Below are 22955 nucleotides of genomic sequence, written 5' to 3'. Positions count from 1 at the left end.
CTCCCCGCCCAGAGTTGGGAAAAGAACCCAGGAGTCCTGACTCCCAGCCTTCTGCTCTAACTAAAAGCCCACCTTCTCTCAGGTGCCGTGCACTCGATACTCCAAAAAGCATCCCACAGCACACAATGGGCGACAGGCTTAAATCATGCAATATTAAGGAACAATGATATTACTGATAAAAAGTTGGTCTAAAGGATCATGGTGTTCCCATTCCAGCCTTAACCTTTGAATCCTGGGAAGAGACCGGATCCCACTCCCATTTAAATGAGTGTCAAAATTCCCATTGATTCTGAAAGGTGATCGTGTGGGAGAGGGGAGAGCCTATTGGATCTCTATGTCTCCCTCCGTAAAATAGGAGCCCCACAGCTTAGAACTCCTCCTTGCAATAATAACCAGCAATCAGCTTGCTTTGCCAGCAGTCACTTTTTGACCTCCAAGGTGGGCACTGACCCAGGTGGTCTCGTTTTTCCACGCAGCCTCCTCCCTTTAAGTCACAAGACCATCCTGCTTGATATTTACTCATTGATTTCTCACCTCTCTGTACCGGAGCTGCAAATTCTGACCTTCATAATACAAGTTGTAGGTCTTCAAGTGCAACAGCAGTTCGTTTCTGGAAGATAAACAACATTAATGCAGGCAAGGAGTCGCACTGAGACGAGGAAAGAACCAAAGCCTGAGAAACTCAGGTTCTTATGCTGCTCCCGGCCCTGTGGTATCAGAGCGCCTGAAATGGTAACCTGAAGGGGCTGACCTGAAGCAGGTTTGATGGAGTCAGGAATGACCTTCCAGAGCCAGAGCTGGATTAAGACAAACGGGTAATAGGCACGATGCCTCACGACCCCGCAGCCCTGCATCTACATGGGATGGCAGGAGCAGGCTCCCCACGGCAGAGCCATCTGATGCCCTGCTGAGGGACTTAGCACTGCTTCTCTTTGGCCAGGCTTAGGCTACCCCACTTCTACAGCCCTGGGATCTGCCCAGGAGACTGTCTGCAGGCTCTGGCAGGAGTCACTGCAGTGGTTACGCTCGCGTCGCTCTTTCAAGCTTTTCTTTACAACGGCAAGGGATGGAAAAACATTTTCTCTTAGATATGAAAGCAGAGATTCCCACGGGATCTCCTGACTGTGGGAGATGAGGCCCTGGGTGTGGGTCCGTAGCACTGATGGCTTAATCCAGCCATCCCCAGAGCTTGCATTCAACGACTGAGGGCTACGAGACCAGAAATTGGTCGTTCCCTGCCTCGGCTTCCACTCACACTGCACGGAAAAGGGGCGTGTTGGGGAAAAGCACAAGCATGCCGAGGTGGAAACGGAGACCCTCTTCCCAACCTTCATGACGTGGCGCACAACAGCTGCCATCTGGAGAGGGGAACTCACTGCTCCCTAGGGGTGCATCAGGTCTCTGTGTAGCTCCTACTACTCCAGATATGGGGCTGGCAGTGAGGACAGGCTGACAAACAGGACTCCCCACCCTTACCCCTGTACACATACACCTCCTTTCCTTCTCCTCTCCTGTACCTCAGCCTGCCTTGATGGACCTTAACAGAGCACTGTCCTTGTTACCAACGAGTGCCAGGCGGCTCATGCTTTCCAGTAGGGATTCTTCCCAGAAAGTTACTGAGCAGTAAGCTGGAATCTGGAACTGGTGACCATTTAGTATATGCATTATTGCAGCACCTAGATTCTCTCTCACTCACCCACCCACCCACCCTGCACAGAGTCAGAGACTGTCCCTGCTCTAAACAGACACGACTGGGGCAGGGAGTATTATCCACATAGAAGGCAAAGTGCAGCCCTGAGCAGTTAACTGATTTGACCAAGACAGTCTTCGATAAAGCCAAGAATAAAGTCCAGAATTTCTGAGTCCTAGTCCAGGATATTAACCACATGGGACAAGGAGTACACTGTGCCACTCTGTGCTGCCAGCTGCACATCTGGAAATGCGGAAAAACCGATACCCAGAGAACCAGAACCACACACTAGAGGTCCAGTGATCACTTCCCATTTTGTTTCCATAAGCCCTTCAAAAAACAATCTGCAGGGTGCATCAACGTATCGGCCCTAGAGCTGGGCAATGATTTTGCTCCACTCTAAGCACACGCCCCAAATATGGGGGCCATCAATGCTTGTTTATTGCATCTTCCGGTCAAGAGTAAGGAGTGCGCAGCCACAACGACTGTGTCCTGCCAGCCAACACTGTCCTGAAGGAATGCTGTCTGGGCTTCGCAAGAGGCCTTTCTTCCAATGATCAAAAAACCCACTGCAACAAAAAACTCAGACAGACCGACCTTGATAAAGCAGACTTCAAGGCTGCAAGACAAGCAGCTTAGGGAACACACAGTCATTTGACTTGGTACCGCATTTATTGTCAAAATAATAAAACAGCCCCCATCACAACACATTTCTGATGTCTATTCACTGCACCAGCCCCCGATCTTACAGTTTAAATAGCACCACAGGTGTAGATACTGAATGGGAGGAGGGGAGGGAAAAGAGAGACCTAGCATAGGTACACAGGTCCAGATCCTCGAAGGTGTTTAGGCACCTAAGTCCCATTGATTTCAATGGAGGTTAGGAACATAAATATATTTAAGAATTAGGGCCCTCGGGCCTGATCCTCCAGGTAGCTTTGGCTGCTTGGCACTACTCTGACAATGCAAAGCAGCCAAAACACATTGGCCGGTTAGGCCCGGAGTGCGGCAGGTGCAGTATTTTCCTGACCTCTAGAGGCGTTTTTTTTTTTTTTTTTCCCCCAGCCTGGGAATAACATTGTTCCCATGCAAAGGTCACTAAACGTCTGATCCATCCAACCAGGCATCTCACAAATTGCCCAATCGCTGGACGATTAGGTATCACCTAGGTAACATTTCTATTAAACTACCATAGGACGGACACCTAGCATTTGCACAACACTTCCAATTTGGAGGCATCAAACTCTGCAAAGGGGGGCGGTTAGAATTGTAGCAGATTAGGGTTGGAAGAGACCTCAGGAGGTCATCTCGTCCAACCCCCTGCTCAAACCAGGACCAATGCCAACTAAATCATCCCAGCCAGGGCTTTGTCAAGCTGGGCCTTAAAACCTCTAAGGAAGGAGATTTCACCACCTCCCTAGGTAACCCAATTCCAGTGCTTCACTACCCCCTCGCTCTCATCTGTCACTAGGTTGCCTTCCCCCATTCAGTAAGGGTCCCACACTTTCCCTGACCACCTTCTTGTTGCTAACATACCTGTAGAAACCCTTCTTGTTACCCTTTGCATCCCTTGCTAGCTGCAACTCCAGTTGTGCCTTGGCCTTTCTGATTACACCCCTGCATGCTCGAGCAATGTTTTTATAAATATACATAATTATCATCATTCCTATTTTACAGATAGGAAAACTGAGGCAGACAGACAGACTACAGCCAAAAATTTCCCAAAACACTTGTCCAGTGATTTGGGGGCACCTCAATCTAAGGCACATGCAGAGAATTGGGCCTGGTCTACGCAACTTTTGTTCCAGGGTAACTCTTTCAGTTAGGGGTGCGATTTTTTTTTTTTCTTCTTACCAACGTAATTCTACTGATCTGTTGTTATAGCTTATTCCTACTTAGGGGGCTGGGTAATAACCAGCATCTTTCCATCTTCATCTCCTTGGCTGCAACCCATTCAATGATTTCTCAGCCATGGAATGTTACTATTCCCCCCCAAGGCTCCTCTGTGGATTTTTCCATGCTTTGAATCATCAATTGCTAGAGAGATCACCTCCCCTTCCACCTCTGTCCACAGCTTTAAGTTCTTTGTGTGTCTGCATCTGCCCCTCCTCCACCAGTCACCGGGGCCTTTCATAAATAAATCATAATACCAAAAATATTTCTGCGTTAAGCTCTGGTTGTAATCTTACTTTGAAATGTATTTGTCTTTTCCACAGGGGACTAGGGATGACTGGCTGCAGTAATCCATCCTCACAATCTTCTTTCATTAGGAGCGGAGATCTGAATTGTAGAGGGCGGGGGAGGGGGGAGGAGAAAGATACAAGAGAAATTTGCATTAATCACTGCATCATTTCCATCTTAATATGTGTAGATTGGGCCGGATCCAAAGCCCCGTCAACTCTGCGGGAGTTTTTCCACTGACTTCAGAACTTTGGATCCATCTGTCAGCTACATCAGTCCATGGTGCAGACGGCAAAATAGAAAGTTCCAATTCAAATGATGGACTTAAAAGCAGAAATATGAAAAGTCAGGTGAGGGGAAAGTAAAGGGAATCACTGCAAGTGCACCATACTAAGCCGACCCAGGGAGACACAATTAATAGAATACTTTGTATTTCTATTATATCCTTCCACCCAAGCCCTTTTCAGATAGGAAGGTATTGAGCCTCTGAGGCAGATATCATACCCGTTTTACAGATGAGGAGAAGAGGACACTTGCACTTGGACACTAGTGTTCTGGTTTCAAGTCCCAGCTCTATTGCAAACTCCCCACTTACAAGCAATTCACTTACTCTCTGGGCCTCAGTTTCTCATCTGTGAATGAGGATAATTATCCTCTCTCTCTCTCTTTCATCTATTCAGGTTCTAAGCACTTTCGGGCTGTTCTTACTTTATGTACAGCACCTGGAGCGTTGGGAACTTTAGGTGTGATCATAAAAACAAACACTCACTGACTTGCTGCAGGTCGCACAGTGAGCCATTTGGCAGAGGCACAAATAGAACCCAGGAGTCCTGATCTCCCACCTTCTACTGATGGATAATTGTCAAAGGTTAGGGCAATGACCATTTTATTGTGCTGTGTTTGTACAGTGCCTAGCAAAATGGGGTCCTGGTTCATGACCAGAGCGCTCCTTGGTGCTATTGCATTAATAATGATAATCATGTTTAACCCACACATCCAAAGGTTCGGAGGGACATCTCTTAAATCTAACAGGCTCTCATCAGTTACCGGGAGCTGCCAGTTACTTTCTGAGCTGGAAATGCCAGGGGCACCTCTGAAGGTATGTTGACACTTCCACTCCCTGGATTCCCACAAGTGCAAATAGGACCTGGGTGGCGGGAAGGAGAACTATTTATCATTCAGATCAGATTCCAGTTTAGGTCAGTTCTCACCCACCCCTACTCACAGTAAGGTTCCCCTCCATCCTACCACTCCTTATCAGGATGCAACTTAGGATACCCTCTGTTGTTTTGAGAATGGCTGCAACAGACACAGAAACCTCCATCCAGTTCAGTGGTGTTTCTAAAGGGAGACTAGAGGCCAGGCAACCTTGGATTCTACAGATAGGAAGAAAATTTGGAACATGCTTTTCGACTCCACTGGATCAGGAGAGGTGTTTTGGTTGAACCCAGTAGGGAAAATGATAAATAAACAAATACAAAGATAGTTGGCCTGAACACAAGACTCTCCTTTGACCAATCACCAGCAGCCCGAGGGGACATGCATTTTCCACCCCCAGGTATCAACACCAAATATCCCCAGCCATCATATTTGAACCTGCTTCTAAGGAGAAGCTTGTTTGAATTCCCCAGTGGAAAGTAACACTGTCTTTGATCAGCTGGGGCCTCAGTCCAGTTGTTGTGACTATTTCACATCAAACACTCGACCACCTGAACATTTTGGGTCCTGCCTTTCGTTTCAGTTGCAAGGGAACAACACCATTTCACACACAAAGAACTGCCTGTTTCCCCTGTATACACTTGGAAAAAACAAACCAGTTGTGTTTTCATCCTGATTTCACTCCCCTAAAAAAAACAAAACAAAACAAAAAAACCTACATATTATAAACTTTCAAATGCAGAATGGCCTTGCCACCAAAGTTGATTTTTTACATTGAGGTCCAATGATTTATTTATTTATTGCAATTGCATGAGTTTAGATGTGGAGACAGACACTTGCCAAAAAAAAAGTCATTCATTTTTTTTACCTCTGAAGTGTCCCCACATGAAATTGTCAGTTTCTATTTATTTATTTATTGGGAGCTACGAAGCATAACTAAAATGAGATGTTTCCCAAGACAGCCAAGAGCTTTAGGCACTTTGGAAAACATAGGCTCCTAACTCACTTGGGTGCGTGTACAATTTTTTTACTTAAACTCTCACTTCAATTACTTAACAAATAATTAGAAATCATTGCATTACTTTGAAAGATGTACGCTTTTCAGGGCACATTTCTTCATTACGTGTTTGTGAAGTGTCTAGTACAGGGGACCCTGATCCCTGTTTGAGACCCCAGCACAAATCAGACACTTCTGTAATAGATACTTAAATATGAGATTTCATGCCAAAAATATCCACCACTTTATACACAACACACACGCACTTTCCTCAGCTGTACGATGGCAATACTATTATTGGACCTCCTTTGTAAAGTGCTTTGAACTCTGCAGATGAGAAGCACTCTGAGATCCAGGTAGTATTGTTATTTGTTTCCTAAGGAAATTGCTCAGTCCTTCTCTTTGACTTGAAGAGAAGGGCCCACGTGTTAAGTTAAAGATACAGGGTCTTCTAGCTCAGTATCACACTGAAGTCGATGGCAGATCCATACGGTGGTAGCAGGGTCTGGAGTGAATTTCACAGCAATACTGCACAGGGAAGTCGCTTCAGGACCTCAAAGCCCTTCACACAAATACGCTAGTTCGCGTCACACTGCAAGGAGGTGGATATTTTACAGAAGGGGAAATGAAGGCACAGTGAGGTGACTTGCCCGCAGTCACACAGGAGCCAATGACTGGGTCAGAAATCCCTGCTCCCAGTTCTCCTGGGCCACAGTTAGGATACCCTCTCCCATCCCACACTGGCACAATCCTGACCAAAACTGCAGCTACATTCCAACTCCATGCTTCTAAATCCAGCAGCGGCCCAAGCACAAAAGCCTATATTTAAACCCAGCAACAGCGAGCGTGAGACACAAGCAGACAAAGGGCAGGAAATTCAAAGCTACAGCTAACATCTCTGTCCACAGTGCATTCTCCTGAAAAAGGAGAACAGAAACGCAAAATAAGAACGCAACTAATGACGGAAAGACTAACACGGCTTTTTATTTTCTAGCTTATGCTACTGAGTTTCACAACCACCTCAGCAAGGCTGAAATAGCTGGGTTAAGCTGTGAATGGCCTGGAGGGAGGTAGGCAATGTTCACTTAGAAAAATTAGAAGGAAATAGTCTCCAATGGAAAAAAAAAAAGAGTAACAAACATTAATATTGACCAGAGGTGTGTTACTGGTCAGGCAAACATGAGCCATGTTTAGACTGCCACATTATGAACTCTGGACAATTGTTAGTATTAGTACTGACATAGCCCTACAAGTCACAGCTGTGATCGGGGTCCCATTGTGTTAGCTAACGTACCCACACGTAGCAAAGACCGTGCTTGCCCTGAAGAGCTTTTAGAGTCTAAAAGTTGGGGAAAAGTAGTATTGTCTCCAGTTTGCAGATGGCGAGACTTAGACACGGAGAAATTAAGGTCACACAGGAAATCTGTGGCAGGGACAGGAACTGAAACCAGATCCGGCACACCGTTTAGATAGACAAAGGATGGGAGGGGAAACTGAGGCACAGACAGAAAAGCAACTTGCCCAAAGTCACACAAGAGATCAGTGCAAAGCTGGGAATAGAACCAAGTCTCCTAACTCCAAGTCTAGTGGGCTGTCCACTAGATGACACTGCCTCTCAATGTTTTAGTATCCATGTTGTGGTCTCTGGGTCTTGTATCATTCCTCTCCCCTTTTTAGACTTGTTCCACGTACATGCTCATTTTGATAGGCAGAAATGTACCTGTGTAATCTGACTAATTAACTTCACAACCAACCAATCTCAATGTTATTCACCTCCAAGGAGGTGAACTATGGAAACTTACAAAGGGAAAAATCCTGATTTATCAATGGCAGAAGTCAAGAACAGCACTTCTCTACTTCGTGGAAAGTTCAGTGCTCATAAAGAGATCCTCAGAAGAAAAGCATCGCGGTGCGTAGTGCAGTCCGCATCCTAACAGAGAGATTCTCTTGTGGACCAATTCCCCGCCCATTGCAGACCACATAACGGTGTCTAGTAGAGGCAGCTGGGCTCTTCCGCACTCACAGACGTTCTCAGAGGCCATCAGGCTGTCCTGCAAGGAGCCTGGACATCTATCTCAACAGCCTCCTTCCCAGCCAGCTCGCCAAAGATCATGGCCCACAGATTGATCTCTGAAGAGATAAGGCATGTATTCCCAGCATGGCCACTGACTTGGACCTTTTCCCCCCTTCTTTCTCTCCCCTGCCCCCATCAGTAAAACAGGGATAACACTGACCTTCACACCAGAATTTCTGTGACCTCTGAATGAAGAGTGATATGAAATTGTAAGATATTAAGTGGACAGAATTACTGCTATAGAAACAAACAACATACTCACAGGACAGATCTTGCCATGCACTTCTACACCCAGTTCTCCCTGAACGCTCAGCAGAAACATGGGTAGAGAACCAGCGACCAGCTCCTCATGCCCTCTTTGAAAGAGCAAAAATTCAAGACAGAGCAAGAGGGTGGTATGAGTAATGGGGCCGGCCGGACGGCATAGATATCCGAACAGAATGGATGAGCGTCCGTCGGCCAAACTGAAACCAGGATGGGCGACAAAACCCTCGGAGACCCGTAAATGAGGAAATTATGTCTTATTCTATGCGAGCTCAGAAGGGAGGAACAGAGCAGAGACGGCACTGCAGCGGGGGAGGGGTGGGATCCATCCATCTTTCAGACAAGAGCAATTGCTATTACAAAGACAGCAGGGACGGAGGGATAGGTGACTGATAGGCGAGTCGGGAAGAGGCGACAAGGCTGCATCCGAGACACACAGACTGATGCGGAGGCAAATACATACAACCAAGATTTGCAGCAGTATGGCTGAAGATCAACCTTTCAACAAGATGTCTGGCCTGGGAAAGTTTCCAGCCACCTTGTACTACCTCAATTTGACCTTCCCTGAGGGTGGAGTCTCTTGACTAGATGACCTCCTGAAGTCTCTTCCAACCCTAATATTCTATGATTATTTTGAGAGGAAAGGACAGTGTTCATGTAATTGAGACCCTGGCCTGGTGCTGACGGGATCTTGATTCAATTCCCATCTCCGCCAGACTTGTTGGGTGACCTTGGGCAAGTCGCTTCCTCTCCGTGGGCCTCAGACAACGAGAATACTGGCTTTTATCCACCTTTTGTCCATTTGCGCTATTTAAATTCTAAAAGGGGAGATTTTTTTTCTAAAGCATTTAACAGAGTTAGGCACCTAACTCCCTTAGGCACTTATGAAAATTCACACCCCACACTCTTTGGTGCAGGGACTGTCTCTTATTAAAAATCAATATAGAGCCTAGCACTACAGGACCCAAATCTAGGTTGGGGCCTCGAGGCTACGGGAATAATTACCTTCCGCTACAGAGAGCTCCACCAAGAAGCCCTTACACCCACCCATCTCCCTTCCTCAAAGGGGTCCATTAACGAAACCAGAGGCTACGTGACTAGTGTATTCTGCAACATCATCAAAAGTTAGGAACCGTTGGGGAAGTTACCACCAAGTAATTACCACACAGAGGAAGAAAAAGTTACACAGTTACTTGTCCCATGCAAAAACGTTACCCAAGTCACACACAGATGGGCAGTGTGTGTGTTTTTCTTTAGGGCTCTTAGACTCCTTTGCCATCTCAAAACACACACAGCATTATGCCTGTCAGGGCTTCTCCTCAGGATCAGAGTTACCCAAAGGCCACAGAGATAAGCACTGGCTGCATCAAACAGCTGCAAAGAAGCAACCAGACTGATGTTTCTGTTCTATGGAGATAACAAGCCTGTTGGCTCTCAATACTTCATAAAAATACTGGGGAACTTAGAGGTTTTTACCTTGAACTAACCAATGCAGCAATGACAATTTGCATCAGCCGGGGAATTTGCCTCTATCCATTTACTCCCCTTAGCAGTCTACTTGTCTTAATATACCCATAGATAGGCTTTGCAGAATTCGATTTCTATGTTATTGTCATTTTTGACACATAATATTTATTTTTAAGCTTCTCCCCCTTGATTTAAATTCTCACTGTTGTGCAAAATTATGGGTTTCAGGCTTTTAAGATTTGCATGGATTTAAATTTTCACAGACTGAATGACAGTAGTCACCCAGATTCAAAAAGTTAAAGCTTTATAGAACCATTGAAGCACAGAGAGTCAACACCACCTCAAAATGTAGAAAGTACATATCCTCAAATCAAATGCAGCTAAGTTCTCAAGCAGCATTTTCCTTCCTAGGCCTATCTGTAAATGTCGATTATTAATCGATGAAAATATGTGTGTGTCGGATTGTGTGTACACAGTGAGGTCAATGTTTACGATTAAAATCTAATCTTTCCAAGTCTACATGAAGAGCATCCTTGAAGCTCCTTAGCAGCCGCATGCCTAAGCCAAGAAGTGCCGGGAGGCCTCTTAGAGCAGTTTATACAGCACCCTTCAAACACTCAGCCACTGCTGAAATCAGCAAAGGCTCTCAAGCTGGAGCAACCTCAACATAAACTAGAGCAGGGGCGCTGGAACAATTTGTATAGCGGGGGTGCTGAGAGCCATCGAACCAAACTGTAAACACTGCATATGATGGAAACCACTGCAAGCCAAGGGGTGCACAGCACCCCCAGCTCCAGCACCTGTGAAAGAGAACGGTCTTTGATTTGGGAACCACCTATCATGGTCTGGTGGAGCCCAGATTTATTAGCATTTCTGACATGCTGTACACCCTCTCATGCACACACACTGCTGTCTGTGTTAAGAAGAATAGGGGGCAGTGGATATATTTATGGATAGTCCTTTGTTTATGTTCACGTTGCAAGTTTTAATTCAGGCAGTAGGCGCCTGGAGCACCCGGTGGCTACTGTAGTTGCCATTTAAAAGGTTTGAAGCCATATGTAAAACAGCAATAATAAAATGCAGCTGTCTCTGGGGTAGAGTGCAGCAGTCAAGGTAAAGGAGAGAAATTAAGGCCAGGGACACCCTCACAAAAAATGGTTCTTGCAAAAAGGTTGTGGAGATCTTAACTGCAGACGTACTTAGTAAGGTCCCCAAGCTGAGCCACATGGTGTTTAATTTATCTACAACGGGAGAGAGAGAGCCCAACCCTCTGGTTTCTCTTGAAAGTTACATTATGGATGAATTTATAGAAGGTAAATGGGCTTACCCTTATGTATTTTGCCTGCCTTATGATTCAAAAAAGTTGATGCCTGGGAAGAGCCCTCCCTTTGTGAAAGCGACTTAGAGCCGGTGCAGCAGCCTTGCCAGGGTGTCTTCAGCTTCTCAGACGGAAGATTTGCTTTTGATTGAGCTCCAACTTCCTGTTTATCGACTGGCTGCTAGATCTGAAGTGACAAGCTGTTTAAGCCTTCTCTGACACCCTCATCTCTGTCACCATCTCCATTTCCTAAGCAAGACAAAAAGCTGCCAGTTCTTCCTTTTTTGGGGTTTGCTGTGCAGATTCAAGGTTCCTCATGCAGGGTTTCTAGAAAGGGGCTTGGCAGTCTGACGCTGACAACCTCACACCCAAGGCAAGACTTACTTTCCTTGATGTGTAAGGATCTCCTTTTAAAAATTATGAATACCAGAGCTTACCCACAGAGGTGAACCAGTACTTCCAGCCCTCATAATACAAACATGAGGTCTTTTACAGGCCACCACTCTCTTGGAGAGATGGTCTGAGCAGCTCAATGTAAACAAGATCAAACACCTGACAAGTCAATGCACAAAACAACCCCCAAGAGGTGCAGCAAAACGGCTCTTATTTAGACCTGGTCAGAAGTACTGTCTCACTCTGTGGCCTAGGAATTGAAGTGGCACTTGGGAATGTGAAGTCCTTTTGTGGCAGAAGCCCATAGTAACTACAATGGCATTTGGGGAATTCAAGCAAAAGCAATAGAAATTAGTGTTGCTGTAGGTTGCAGAGACAGAGAGGAGTGGTGGGGAATGAATCAGATGATTCATTATCTTATCGAGAATTTAGGATCATAGAAGCTTAAGGAAGAAACCTAGTAAGTCAAGGAGTCAATCCCTCTGCCAATGAAGAACAAAGCCTGCTAAAGGATGATTTTATTAACATCTAGTATTGTAGCACCCAAAGGTGCATGTTAAAAATGCCACCCTCCCCTTATGCTATATAATTACTACATGAGGAGCTTTAGTCTAGTCTAGGGTTACACACACATATCAGATGTTAAACCTTACTTTAGTCCCGATGGCCAGAAAGAATGCTCGGCGCCCTACACGAAGCCTGATTTGCTCCACCACTTTACGGCTGCTGCATCATCGAGTCAAATGGCCTTTCTGCTCATCTCCCTTTAACACAGTTCGACAGGCCACCCAGATGGCACCGGAGCAGCATGGAGCATTCTGAACGAGCAACTGAAGTGCGCAAAGATGGCAAGTATGGGTCACTTTCACGCTGTTACACACGCCATGCCTTTACTCGCAGGTATAAAGAAAACCTGTATGGTGTAGGAATAAATGGGACAAAGGAGACACAGGAACCGATGAAGACTGGTGCAGCAAGAGACGCCACGAGTTTGGGTTATTAAAAGAGAATCAGATCTGATACTTAAAGCTTTGAGCAGACACTGCTAACAGAAAACTCCAGCTGATCAAGGAATCCTGGAGGCTGTCCCTACCAAGCAATACATATAGGTAGAACTGCATTACCTGCAACAATTCCTTTATTTTCAGAAACGCTGGCTAAACAAGATGCCTCTGATCTAGGAAAGGGGATGGCTGAGATCAACAAATTTGTGGACGGAGCAGGATGTAGTGGCTAGTGCACAGGTCAGGGTCAGGACTCCTGGGTTTCATATATAAATAGATTTTAAAGCTTGAAGGGACCATTATGAGCTACTCTGACCTCTCATACCACACAGACTGCAGAATTTCCCCCAGCGATTCCTGCAGTAAAAACTGTGTAAGTCAAGGTTGAACTAGAGCATAACTTCATTTAAAGAGTCCAAGAGAGAGCATTTGTTACACCGCTTGTTAAGCCGTTCCAGCGGCTAACCCTTCCAGTGAAAGACTTAAATCTTTTGTCCAGTTTGAACTTTACCATCTTCAGCTGCCAGTGTTCTATCACCAACGGTGCCAGCAGGTCTGTACGTGACCTTGGGCAAAGTCAGGTAGCTGCACCGTGCCTCAGTTTACCCAACCATTAAAAATGGAGCCTATTTAATTACTATTTGGCCCGCATGCATACTAAAAGAATCCCTTACTCTTTGCAATGTCCTTTCAAAGCTTTAGTGGAAGGGGGCTACATAGAAGTGTGAAATTATATGAGGTTTCCTGAACCAATTCGAAAACTCAATGCCTCCTGCACACACAGAATGTTGGGAATATCAGGATTTAGCAGGTTTGTCATGCAACATTATCTGTTTCTAAAGTCACTTTCAGGGCTGACTGTACCAAAATGCAATCTACCCTAAAAATCTTTTTCAGATCATTCTGTCCAGGTCCTGACAAACCCATCTGCTCTGCAAAGCCACCCCTACCAACCCAGACTGCTGGGTTCCTTCACAGCCACTTGACTCACCCCTGTGTGCTGGCGAAGAGTGGAATGGCATACTCTCCGGCAGCCTATGCCCCCAGACAGCAGTGTTCGGATTCATCCGACACCCTCCCCACTCACAGCACCGCGGTGCCCCGGGCAGGGCAGCACAACACACATGTGCTCCACTCTCAAACAAAGCTGCTCCCGTAAGCCTCTTGCTGGGCCTGCCCATCTGGAGGGCACCCTAAGCCGTGATGGCAACAGTGATGGCAGAAAAGGAGAAACAGGCTGCGATGGCAGGGGACACTTCCGGGAGTTAGCCCAGAACTTGACAGAAACCTTGAGCAACAGCGAGAAGTGACGTTTCTCTGGAGAGATGGGGGTTTTCCATCCCTTCCTATAGAAGGGATTTCATCCCTTGTGGCAGGAACAGCTCTCATTAGTGGCCGGGATCTGGTGTAAACTGCCCTATTGCTGTAGTTTGCTAACCTGGCACCTGCTCATCTACAGGGTGTAACACCAGCACAGTTATGCTAATTGATGGGCACGGAGAATTGGATCAGAGCGATTCCTCGGGGCAGACACAGTGCACCTTCCTAGGCGCAGATCTAAGTTTTTATTTAAAATGAAAGTTAATGACTATACAGGAAACCCTCCAAACACAAACCTAGTGAAACTAACCCCAAGGTCATGCTCCTGCATCTGCAGACAGCCAGAAACATCAGAGGCCACCCTCAGGCCAGAAAGCAGGATATTAAGAGTCAGGAAAGAGCATCAAAACACCATTGGAAGCCCTGGACTGACTTCCTAAACTGTTGGGTCTGGGTGTGAAAAAGGAGCCATTGTTGTGGGTCACAGTGGGGCTCAAAGCTGGGACATTCAGCACCAGTTCCCACCAGCTAAGCATGCAGAGGTACTCCCTTGGCTATGGGGAGATCGCTCTGATCTTCGGAGAGAGCCAGGCATGTCTGAAAGACGTGTGCATAGCAGCTTAGGGTGGAAGAACAACATCCCCACCACTAAAAGCTGCCCGAGTGTGAATCCCCACACATGCCCCACTCAACAGATATTTCTGCGCTTTGAGTCCACCTTGAGAAGTATCAACTCCCTCCCTACCCCGTGACCCATAACCCGGTGAGGGCAATCTGCCCAAATGGTCTTAGGCCCATGCAACATAAATGGTCACATGGAGCCCTCTCCATCCTTGTCCTAAATAAGGCTGCTTTACTCACAAACAGGTGCTCACTCCAGCAATTCTCACATGCCCTAGGCCAGGGGTTCTCAAACTCCATCACACCGCAACCCCCTTCTGACAACAAGAATTGTTACACGACCCCAGGAGGGGGGACCGAAGCCTGAGCCCACCCGAGCCCTGCCACCCTGGGGTGTTGGGGGGGGGGTGTCAAAGCCAAAGCCCCATTGCCCGCCCCCTAGGGGGGCCTGTAATCTGAGCCCCACTGCCCAAGGCTGAAGCCCTCAGGCTTCAGCTCCAGACAGTGGGTGACGACCCGGTTTTAATGGGGTCATCAGGGCTGGCTTAGATTTGCTGGGCCCAGGAGTCAAAGCCTGGGGGACCCACTTTGGGATACCAACCCCCAGTTTGAGAACTGCTGCCCTAGGCAATGGCAGTATCTCTAGCCCAGCTGTTGTAAGCACTGCTGACCCAAGTCCACAGGGCAATTCCTATAATGGGAGCCCAGTATCCAATTTAGCGGGAGAAGGCTAAAGCCACTGTCCTACTGGAAGCCTGGTACTGTGCCCTGCAATGCGGCTGGACAGGGAAAAGCATGCTACCTGTTATGAAGCTGGGCACTAAAACCCCCTGCTTAGGCCCAAGTGGATATTGCCTGGAAGGGTCCTGCTCAGGGGAAATGGAGAGGAGCCAAGTACAAGTTAGATGCAAAGGGTAGTAAGGCCTCGAGATGAGACCCAGGGAAATTAAGTGGGATGGGTCAGAGCAATGGGATCTTCACCCCTAGATCACTGGTTCAAACCCAGCCCGACTAGAAATAGTTGCCATCAAACGGCTCTTTGTGGCCTACAGGAAATGAGCTGGTGGGTTTGAGTCCAGTCCTCTCCCGTGGGCTAGATCCACATGAGAGATCTCAGCAGAGGTCCAGGACTACAGACTGAACTATCCTTTCACCCCTAACTAAGATGTCACCAAGCCAGCGGGGAGAAGCATTCCACTGTACCCCCCTCCCCATTGTTTCTCGCCAGGCAGCAGCTGCTCTGGAAATCAACATAAGACTCCAGCCCACACGGCATCTTTCATGAGCACTAAAACCAGCTCACGCGCAGGTCAATTCGGGTGAGTCGACACTGTCCAAGGGGTCAGCACGAGGCCTGCGCATCTCTTACATCTTGGAGTGGTGCCGATGAGCTGGTGAAATCAGCACTTGAGCAGGTTCTTCGTTAACAGTCTCACTACACAGGTCATTATTCTGAGCCATGTTATCATTACTCAATCACAAACACATTTAAGGAGTCCGTTAGGAAGCCAAGAGCTTTGAATGATCATAATGGCACCTTCTGACTTTAAAAAGAGCTGTGAAGTATTAAGTTAATGACTTTTTACAGTTTGTGTGCTTAGTCACACTTATTTTGTTAAGGCACATGAGTCTGTCTTACCCACACAAGTCTCAAACTTGCAAAAATTTATTTACGGGGAGAGGGGGAAATGTGGAGGTTCGCAGGGCCCAGGGGGCTCTCGACTGGAACATGTTTCACATAAACACAGCATTTGGGCCAATAAAGATCCCTCCATAGTTAAAAAAAAAAAAAAAAAAAAAGGTTCCGAACCGCTGCTGTCTCCCCCTTTCAAAGATTGCAATTGTAGCGGTTTTATTATTTTCAGAGGGCCCATGTGGTAATGTTTGCCCAACCAATTGCTGGAATTCATACTGGGTTGGGATGGAGGAGCACATCTGTGAAAACCCGTAAGTCCTTCCCTCTCTTCCTCCTCCAGGGAAACTTACTTGAAAAGTATACTTGAAAAGTTCAATATACACACACCCACTGAATAGCTCCTGATCTAATCTCCCTCCAACGCCTCTCATTGCACATTGACCTCCCCATAAATCAGGATTTAGAACAGAAAGTCTGACACACTGAACAGCTTTGTGAACTTTGCTAGGTGCCTACTGAAAACAAGACACTCGAAATCCAGAAACCAGTTTCTTCCTCTTTCAGCATCCTTCTCCCCCCGACCTACACAGAGCAGAGTCCAAATGGAATTGGGAGTCTGTGTAAATAAAAACAGGCGGGGGAGAGTTACCCAACCACCCCTGCTGATGGCTAAGGAGGACACCAACATGATGCAATTTGCTTCAGAGCAGATACTAAGTGGCAAAGTTGGAGAAGACTCCCCAGGGGTCTCCAGCCTTGTCCTGACTCCTGGACCCCACTTCTTCCCTGAGCTGGGACGAGAATCCCAGATCTCTTGTTCCCAGCCTGCTCCTGTAATCCCTAGACCCCCTGCATCCATACCTGCCCCCCAGAGCCAGGAACAGAACCCAGGCATCCTGGCTCCCCGCCCGCTGCTCCATCCACTGCGCCAGGGCTGTACGGCTCTGCAGCGGGCACGCGGCTCTAGGCCACTCGCCCCATCCCCCCGATCGCTCCCGCACGGAGATCCGCCTTGAGCAGCCCCCCGGCCGCTCTAGGATGCCTCTTGCAACGTGGGAGCAGCCTTGCAAGCGGCTGCTAAACTTTGCAGGCTGCAGCCCATGAGCAGGGACTGGGGCCGGGGCAGGGATCCCCTGACAAGGGCCCGCCTTTGTTACCCAACTCCTCCCGCCGCAAACCCGTGCACCCCACCCGGGCGCCCCCCTAGCAGGGCTGCAGAGCGAGCGGCCGGCGCTTACCGTGCGCTGGGCCGGGCAATCAGCAGCTGCCCCGCCGGGGAGCCGCCCCGCTGCTCCGCCTCGGTGCCCGCTCCGGGCGCCCACCCCGCGCCTCCATCAGCTGCCCGCGGGGCGAGGGCAGACACCGCCTGCTCCTCTCAGCCTCCCTCCCCCACTTCCCCGTCTCCCTACGCCCCCTCGGCTGATAGGAGCCCCCCGCACCAATAGCCGCGGCTCGTCCGCGCAATTCCGCAGCCTCATTGGTGTCTCCAGCCCCCCTGCTCGGTGGGGAGAAGGGAGGAGGAGCCTCGGGGCCCGCCCCGACAATGCGCAGCTGGTTAGTGGTTTCAGCAGCTGCCAGAGTTTGGAGTGTCATCAGCCTCGGACGGAGGAGGGTGGCTGGCTGGCTGGCTTGGAGAGCCTCCCCCAGGCTGGGACTGCAAACCTCGGGAGGCTAAAGAGGATAGAGCTGGGACGCGGGTGTCTTGGAAAGCCCAGCGCACGGGAGCAGTGGGTTTGGAGGGGCACTAGCTGCACTAACATCATTTGGCGATGGTGGTATGGGGCTGTGATGGGAAAGAGAGAAAACTTTTGTGAAAATCCTTGGTGAAAAGTCACAAAGGCCCCAGGCCTGAGGGGGTCTGGCTACGTTTGAGGGTCTAGGCCAAAGGATCTGCCCAGGCTGGGGGTTCTCACACCTGCATCTCACAGTTGTCACTAGGGTGACCAGACAGCAAGTGTGAAAAATTGGGATGAGGGGGGGGGGGGGGAATAGGTGCCCATATAAGAAAAATACCCCAAAATCAGGACTGTCCCTATAAAATCGGGATATCTGGTCACCCTAGTTGTCACTCCAGATCAAACACAGTACGGGTCTGTAGGGATCAGGAGTCCTCACCACTTTGACGCATCATTGGAATGAGCGAGCAGGAGTCTTAATCCTTAAATCCATGTCGAAGGCATAGGCAGATCCAAACTCCATAAACTAGAAACTGAAGAGTTTTCAAACTGGGAATAAAGTGGAATATTTGAACCGTGCTGGTAATTAACCATGAGATCAGATTGCCAAGGGACATCTGTTCTCCATCCTTGGAGTCCTTACGTCTAGCTTGGGCGTTTCTTTAGGTCAGTGGTTTTCAGCCAGGGGTACGGGCTCCCCTGGGGTACACAGAGGTCTTCCAGGGGGTACATCAACTCATCTAGAGATTTGCTTAGTTTTACAACATAAAAAGCACTAGTGAAGTCACTACAAACTAAAATGTCATACAGACAATGACTTGTTTATACTGCTCTGTATACTATACACTGAAATATAAATACACTATTTATATTCCAACTGATCTATTTCATAAGTATATGGTAAAGATGAGAAAGTCAGCCATTTTTCAGTAATAGTGTGCTGAGACACTTGTATTTTGATGTCTGGTTTTGTAAGCAAGTAGTTTTTAAATGAGGTGTAACTTGGGGGTACACAAGACAAATTACAGTCGTCTGGAAAAGTTGTGAGCCACTGCTGTAGATTAGTCACGCTAGCTTCTACCACAAGCTATTGGGCTCAATGCAGAAATCTCTAGCTCTGACCCACTCCTCTAGCAAGGTCCTGTGTCCTGAGCGTTTGCTGACCCAAGTCAGGCTGATGTGTGTGGATGGAATGGGCACTTGGGCTCAAACCTGAGTCAGAGCCCGGGCTTAGTGTGCAGGGTAAACATACCCTAAGTGGGCTGACCTACCCCGGTGTTGAGCACCTTGCACGTGTCTAGAAGTTCTGGCCTAAATAACTTGCCCAGGTTGGTGCTGAGCTGGGAATAGAATGTAGGAGTCATAGAAACACAGGACTGGACTGGACTTCCTGAATCTTTGAGTCCAGACTCCTGCTATGACAGGCAAACCAATCATATAATCCCTTTCATAAACTGACTCTTTGTTCCAAGCTGCCTCTTGCAATGGGGGCTTTGTGTGCCGAGGTGTGTTTGTGTAGCATTGGTGTCCTGAACTTGTTCTGCGGGATAGGAAAAAATTTCTTAAATTGGATGGATTAGAACTATCTTTCTTTCGCTGCTGGTCCTCTTTGCTGTTGCTAGTGATGACATGCCCTCAGTTGAATAGCGGCACTCGTACTCTGAAAGAAAAAAATGCCTGGCTTGTCCATGCAGCCTGTAAGCTCGTCAAGTCAGGTATTGTCTCTTACTATATGTGTGTCCATTTTCTAGTTGACTTCAGTTTGTCCTCTCAATGCTAATATAATATAGCCTTATAATTTCCCCAAGCCACCTTGGTTGGCTTGCTCTCCGATTTTAATACAGCCGTCTTTTTCTTCAGTTGTTCATAGTTTTCTATATGCAATTGGAAAAGGCTAATTGCATTTCCCCATCTTTTGCAGTGGAGAACATTTGCTTGTTTTGATGAGCTTTTTTTTTTTTTAAAAATGTGGATGCGTTTCTGGTCAATTTCTTTTAAAAGGGGCCTGAGAATCCCAGAAGTAATGGGAAAATTCAGGACCAGACAAAGCGGGAGAGAGAGAGAGAGAGAGTTTCTGCTGCTTTGAAATACTTGATATCTAAGAGGCACTTGGATACCTGTCATGCTGAAAATCAGCCCCGTAAAAGCACATAGCCGTGTCAGGCTGAAAGGGACCTCCAGAGATCATGAAGTCCAGCCCCCCTGCACTGAGGCAGGACAAAGCAAACCTAGACCATCACTGACAGGCGTTTGTCCAACCTGTCCTTAAAACCTCCAGTGATGGGGATAACACAAACCTCCCTCGGTAACCTGCTCCAGTGCTTAACCAGCCTTATAGTTAGAAGTTTTTCCTAATGTCCAATCTCAATCTAAATATGGATATTGGATTCTGCCCTTCTTTGTAAAGTGCCTTGAGTTCTAGCGCTTTGCAGCGGTATGTAAGAGCGAGGGGTTAGTATTCGTTTCCTGAGGTTTTGTGGGCTGTGACAGAGTCATTGCTGTCCTAACAGGAAGCCAGAGGCCGGCACTAACGCCTGTGGAAATACTTTCACGCAGCTCTTTTGCTGCACAGAGAGACCAAACCGAAGCTTCACTGAGCAGCGACCATGCTCACAGCTCCGCCCCTGGAGTCCAGCTGCAGGTGTGCTTGTCCCCTCCCCTCCAACAGCTGGTTCAGAACTAGCTGACACTCCCCTGGAATCAGCAGCTTGAGCTGGGCTGACATCCAGGCCTTGGGGAAGTGCAGACAGGGGAAACGGTGGCTGCTATGGGCTGAGCAGAGAGATGGAGTGTTGCTGTACAGCATCTGTATTTACTTCCAGGCTGACTTTACTCTCAAGTCACCTTTCAGCTTTCCATTGGTTCCACCAGAAGGTTGAGTTGTTCCCTCCCTCCCCGCAGCTGCCAATTCAGCCCTGGAAGAAGATGCAAGATTGAGGGCCCTGACAGCTGTAGTCCTGGATGCATCCACAGAGCAGAACCAGCAGGGGTCTAAGCAGGGCAAACCTCCCCCCAATCCATCCCACCTTGAGCTGGAGGATTCGCTTTGAAGGGATGAAATGTTGGTTCAGCCTCAGTGGCGCCTGCTAGCTGCAGTATTGCCATCTCTAGGCATTCAAAAACCCTCAGACTCCTTTAAAAATAATTGTAATCATACATGCATTTAGGGTTCTTTTTAGTTGCCTTCTGGTTCTGAACCTTCTGGGCTACATTCGGGTCACTTTTCAAGCTTATCTCAACCATGTGTGCCAGAAATTCCCTTTTTTAATGAAAGCTGAGATTCTCAGTTTATCACTTGCCTCCAGGAGCTGGGGCTTTAAGAGAAAGGCGGAATAATTTGAGACTTGTAATACAATTGCAAGAGTTGGCAATGCTGCCCAGAGCCCTATTCCCGCTGTGACACAGGTTCAAGCCCTGTCATGCTGCAGTGTGGATGCAGCTCAAGCCACAGACCCGAGTCAGCAGGTCTGTATAGTGCACACCCAGGGCTGGCAATTGTAAACTCAGGTTTACAATGCGGTGTAGACACTCAAGCGCGGGCTTGGAAACATTGAGTCCACAAGCCTGGGTCCCACAGCGCCAGGCTTAACGTGCAGGGTAGACATACCCTGACGTGCCTCTATCTGGATGTGGGTACCTAGCTTTAACCTCTGTCTCTCAGTTTCGGCATCTGTTAACAGAGTACCATAGAAGGGTTTATGTTAACTTTATGTTTGCAATACACTGTGCGAGCGTCAGATGAAAGCTGTTCTATAAGTGCAAAGTATTAAAGCTCAATAATATATTGAGACATCAGCCATCTCAAATATCTAATTACTAGGAAATTAACTTAGGCCTATTGTCCCACAGGGCCGATGTCTCAATATATTATGGTCAATGCTATGGATGAAACTAAAATAATCGCTGATGCTGTATTTGGGCATTAAGGTTCTAGTGTTATGGTTCTAAATATGAACAGAAAAGCTGATTAAACGGTGGTAAACAGTATAAGCTGGTACCAGGCTGTGTCACTCAGAAGAGTTTCTCTTGTATTTTTCAGCTTCGGGAGCGGAGGGCAAAGCTAAACCACACTCACAAAATCACCAGTCACTGAACGAATATATCAGCAAAACTGTGTTCAGACACTGACATGCAGCTGTAGTAATATGGGAGGTTAAAATATCCAGCAGTGTCTCTGCTTACACCCACAGGAGACAATTTGATTTCTTGATGTGGACATCTACAGAGAGAAATCCTCTCCTTACACTCAGGGCTTGTCTACTGGGGGAAACTGACCAGCAGGACCATACCAGTAAAATATTCGGGGGGAGTGTTGATTAAAATGAAGCTTACAACAGATCTCCAAGCAAATCCCTTTAATCTCGCTATTAAATAAAGCATCTTCTATGAGGAAGTCAAATGTTTATTTTTTTAATCTCTAAGAGGAACAATGAGACACTCCATTTTCAACCATAGGGAGCACAGGTTCTATTCCAGGCCTTACTCCTGACTCATGGTGCAGCCTCATCCAAGTCACTTAGCCTTCCTATTGTTCAGTTTCCCCAGCTGTAAAATGGGGCTAATGATTCCTGCTCCTTCGTAAAACACTTTGCGCAAAACGAGTGTAATTTTTTTTTATTTCCAAACCATTTTGTAGAAAATTGGAAAAAGCTAATAAAATTCTCAACCTAACTTTTTTTTAAAACCAACTCTACTTGGATGAAATTTTTTTATTTCTGAAAAGTGTGCATTTTTTTTTTTTTAAAGGAGGAAAGAACAAAAAAGAAAACCCGGAACATTTTCCAAAAACAAGTTTCAGGATTTTTTTTTTTAAAACCATCTCCAACAGCTAAGCATTGTGATCTCTAGTAGCGCTGGATGGTGATGTTTGGATTACGGGTTTTTTTCACCCCATCAGAGTTGCTGGTTTGTCAGAATCAAAGTGTTCTGTGAGACCAAATCAATTTTGATGAAGTTCTACCTGGATTCCTCCCAGCTCACCTGCCTGGTTCCTTGGCAGCCCACTCAGTGGGCTGCTGGGAACCTGGAAGCCCAGTTTCCAAGGTCACAGATCTCTGGCAGCCTGGGCTCCTTGCTCCAGCACGGTGCCCCAAGCAGGCTGCCCCAGAGCCAGGGCTCCCAGTAGATCGAACAATAATTCTCTCTCAGAGAATTCT

The 22955-nt window shown here is 47.3% G+C and overlaps 1 protein-coding gene across 3 annotated transcripts in view; it reads right to left on the bottom strand.

Annotated features, from left to right (window-relative positions):
- Window positions 1-17509, bottom strand: part of RASSF2 (Ras association domain family member 2) — a 45393-nt gene extending 27884 nt beyond the window's left edge. Inside the window, exons 1-3 of one of the 3 annotated variants that reach the window (XM_034761792.1) lie at window positions 17362-17509; window positions 3880-3970; window positions 535-610 (exon numbers count right to left, since the gene is read on the bottom strand). In XM_034761792.1, the coding sequence (XP_034617683.1) occupies window positions 535-610; window positions 3880-3938 (135 nt within the window). In that variant the 5' untranslated portion in view covers window positions 3939-3970; window positions 17362-17509. Of the gene's footprint in view, window positions 1-534; window positions 611-3879; window positions 3988-11158; window positions 11296-17361 lie in introns of those variants that run through there. The other 2 variants (XM_034761793.1, XM_034761794.1) reach the window with 2 other exon arrangements.
- Between the last annotated feature and the right edge of the window lie 5446 nt (window positions 17510-22955).

Source organism: Trachemys scripta, chromosome 2, assembly GCF_013100865.1.
Source record: "Trachemys scripta elegans isolate TJP31775 chromosome 2, CAS_Tse_1.0, whole genome shotgun sequence".
Taxonomy (NCBI): Eukaryota; Metazoa; Chordata; order Testudines; family Emydidae; genus Trachemys; species Trachemys scripta.
This window is presented reverse-complemented; position numbering and strand designations above follow the sequence as displayed.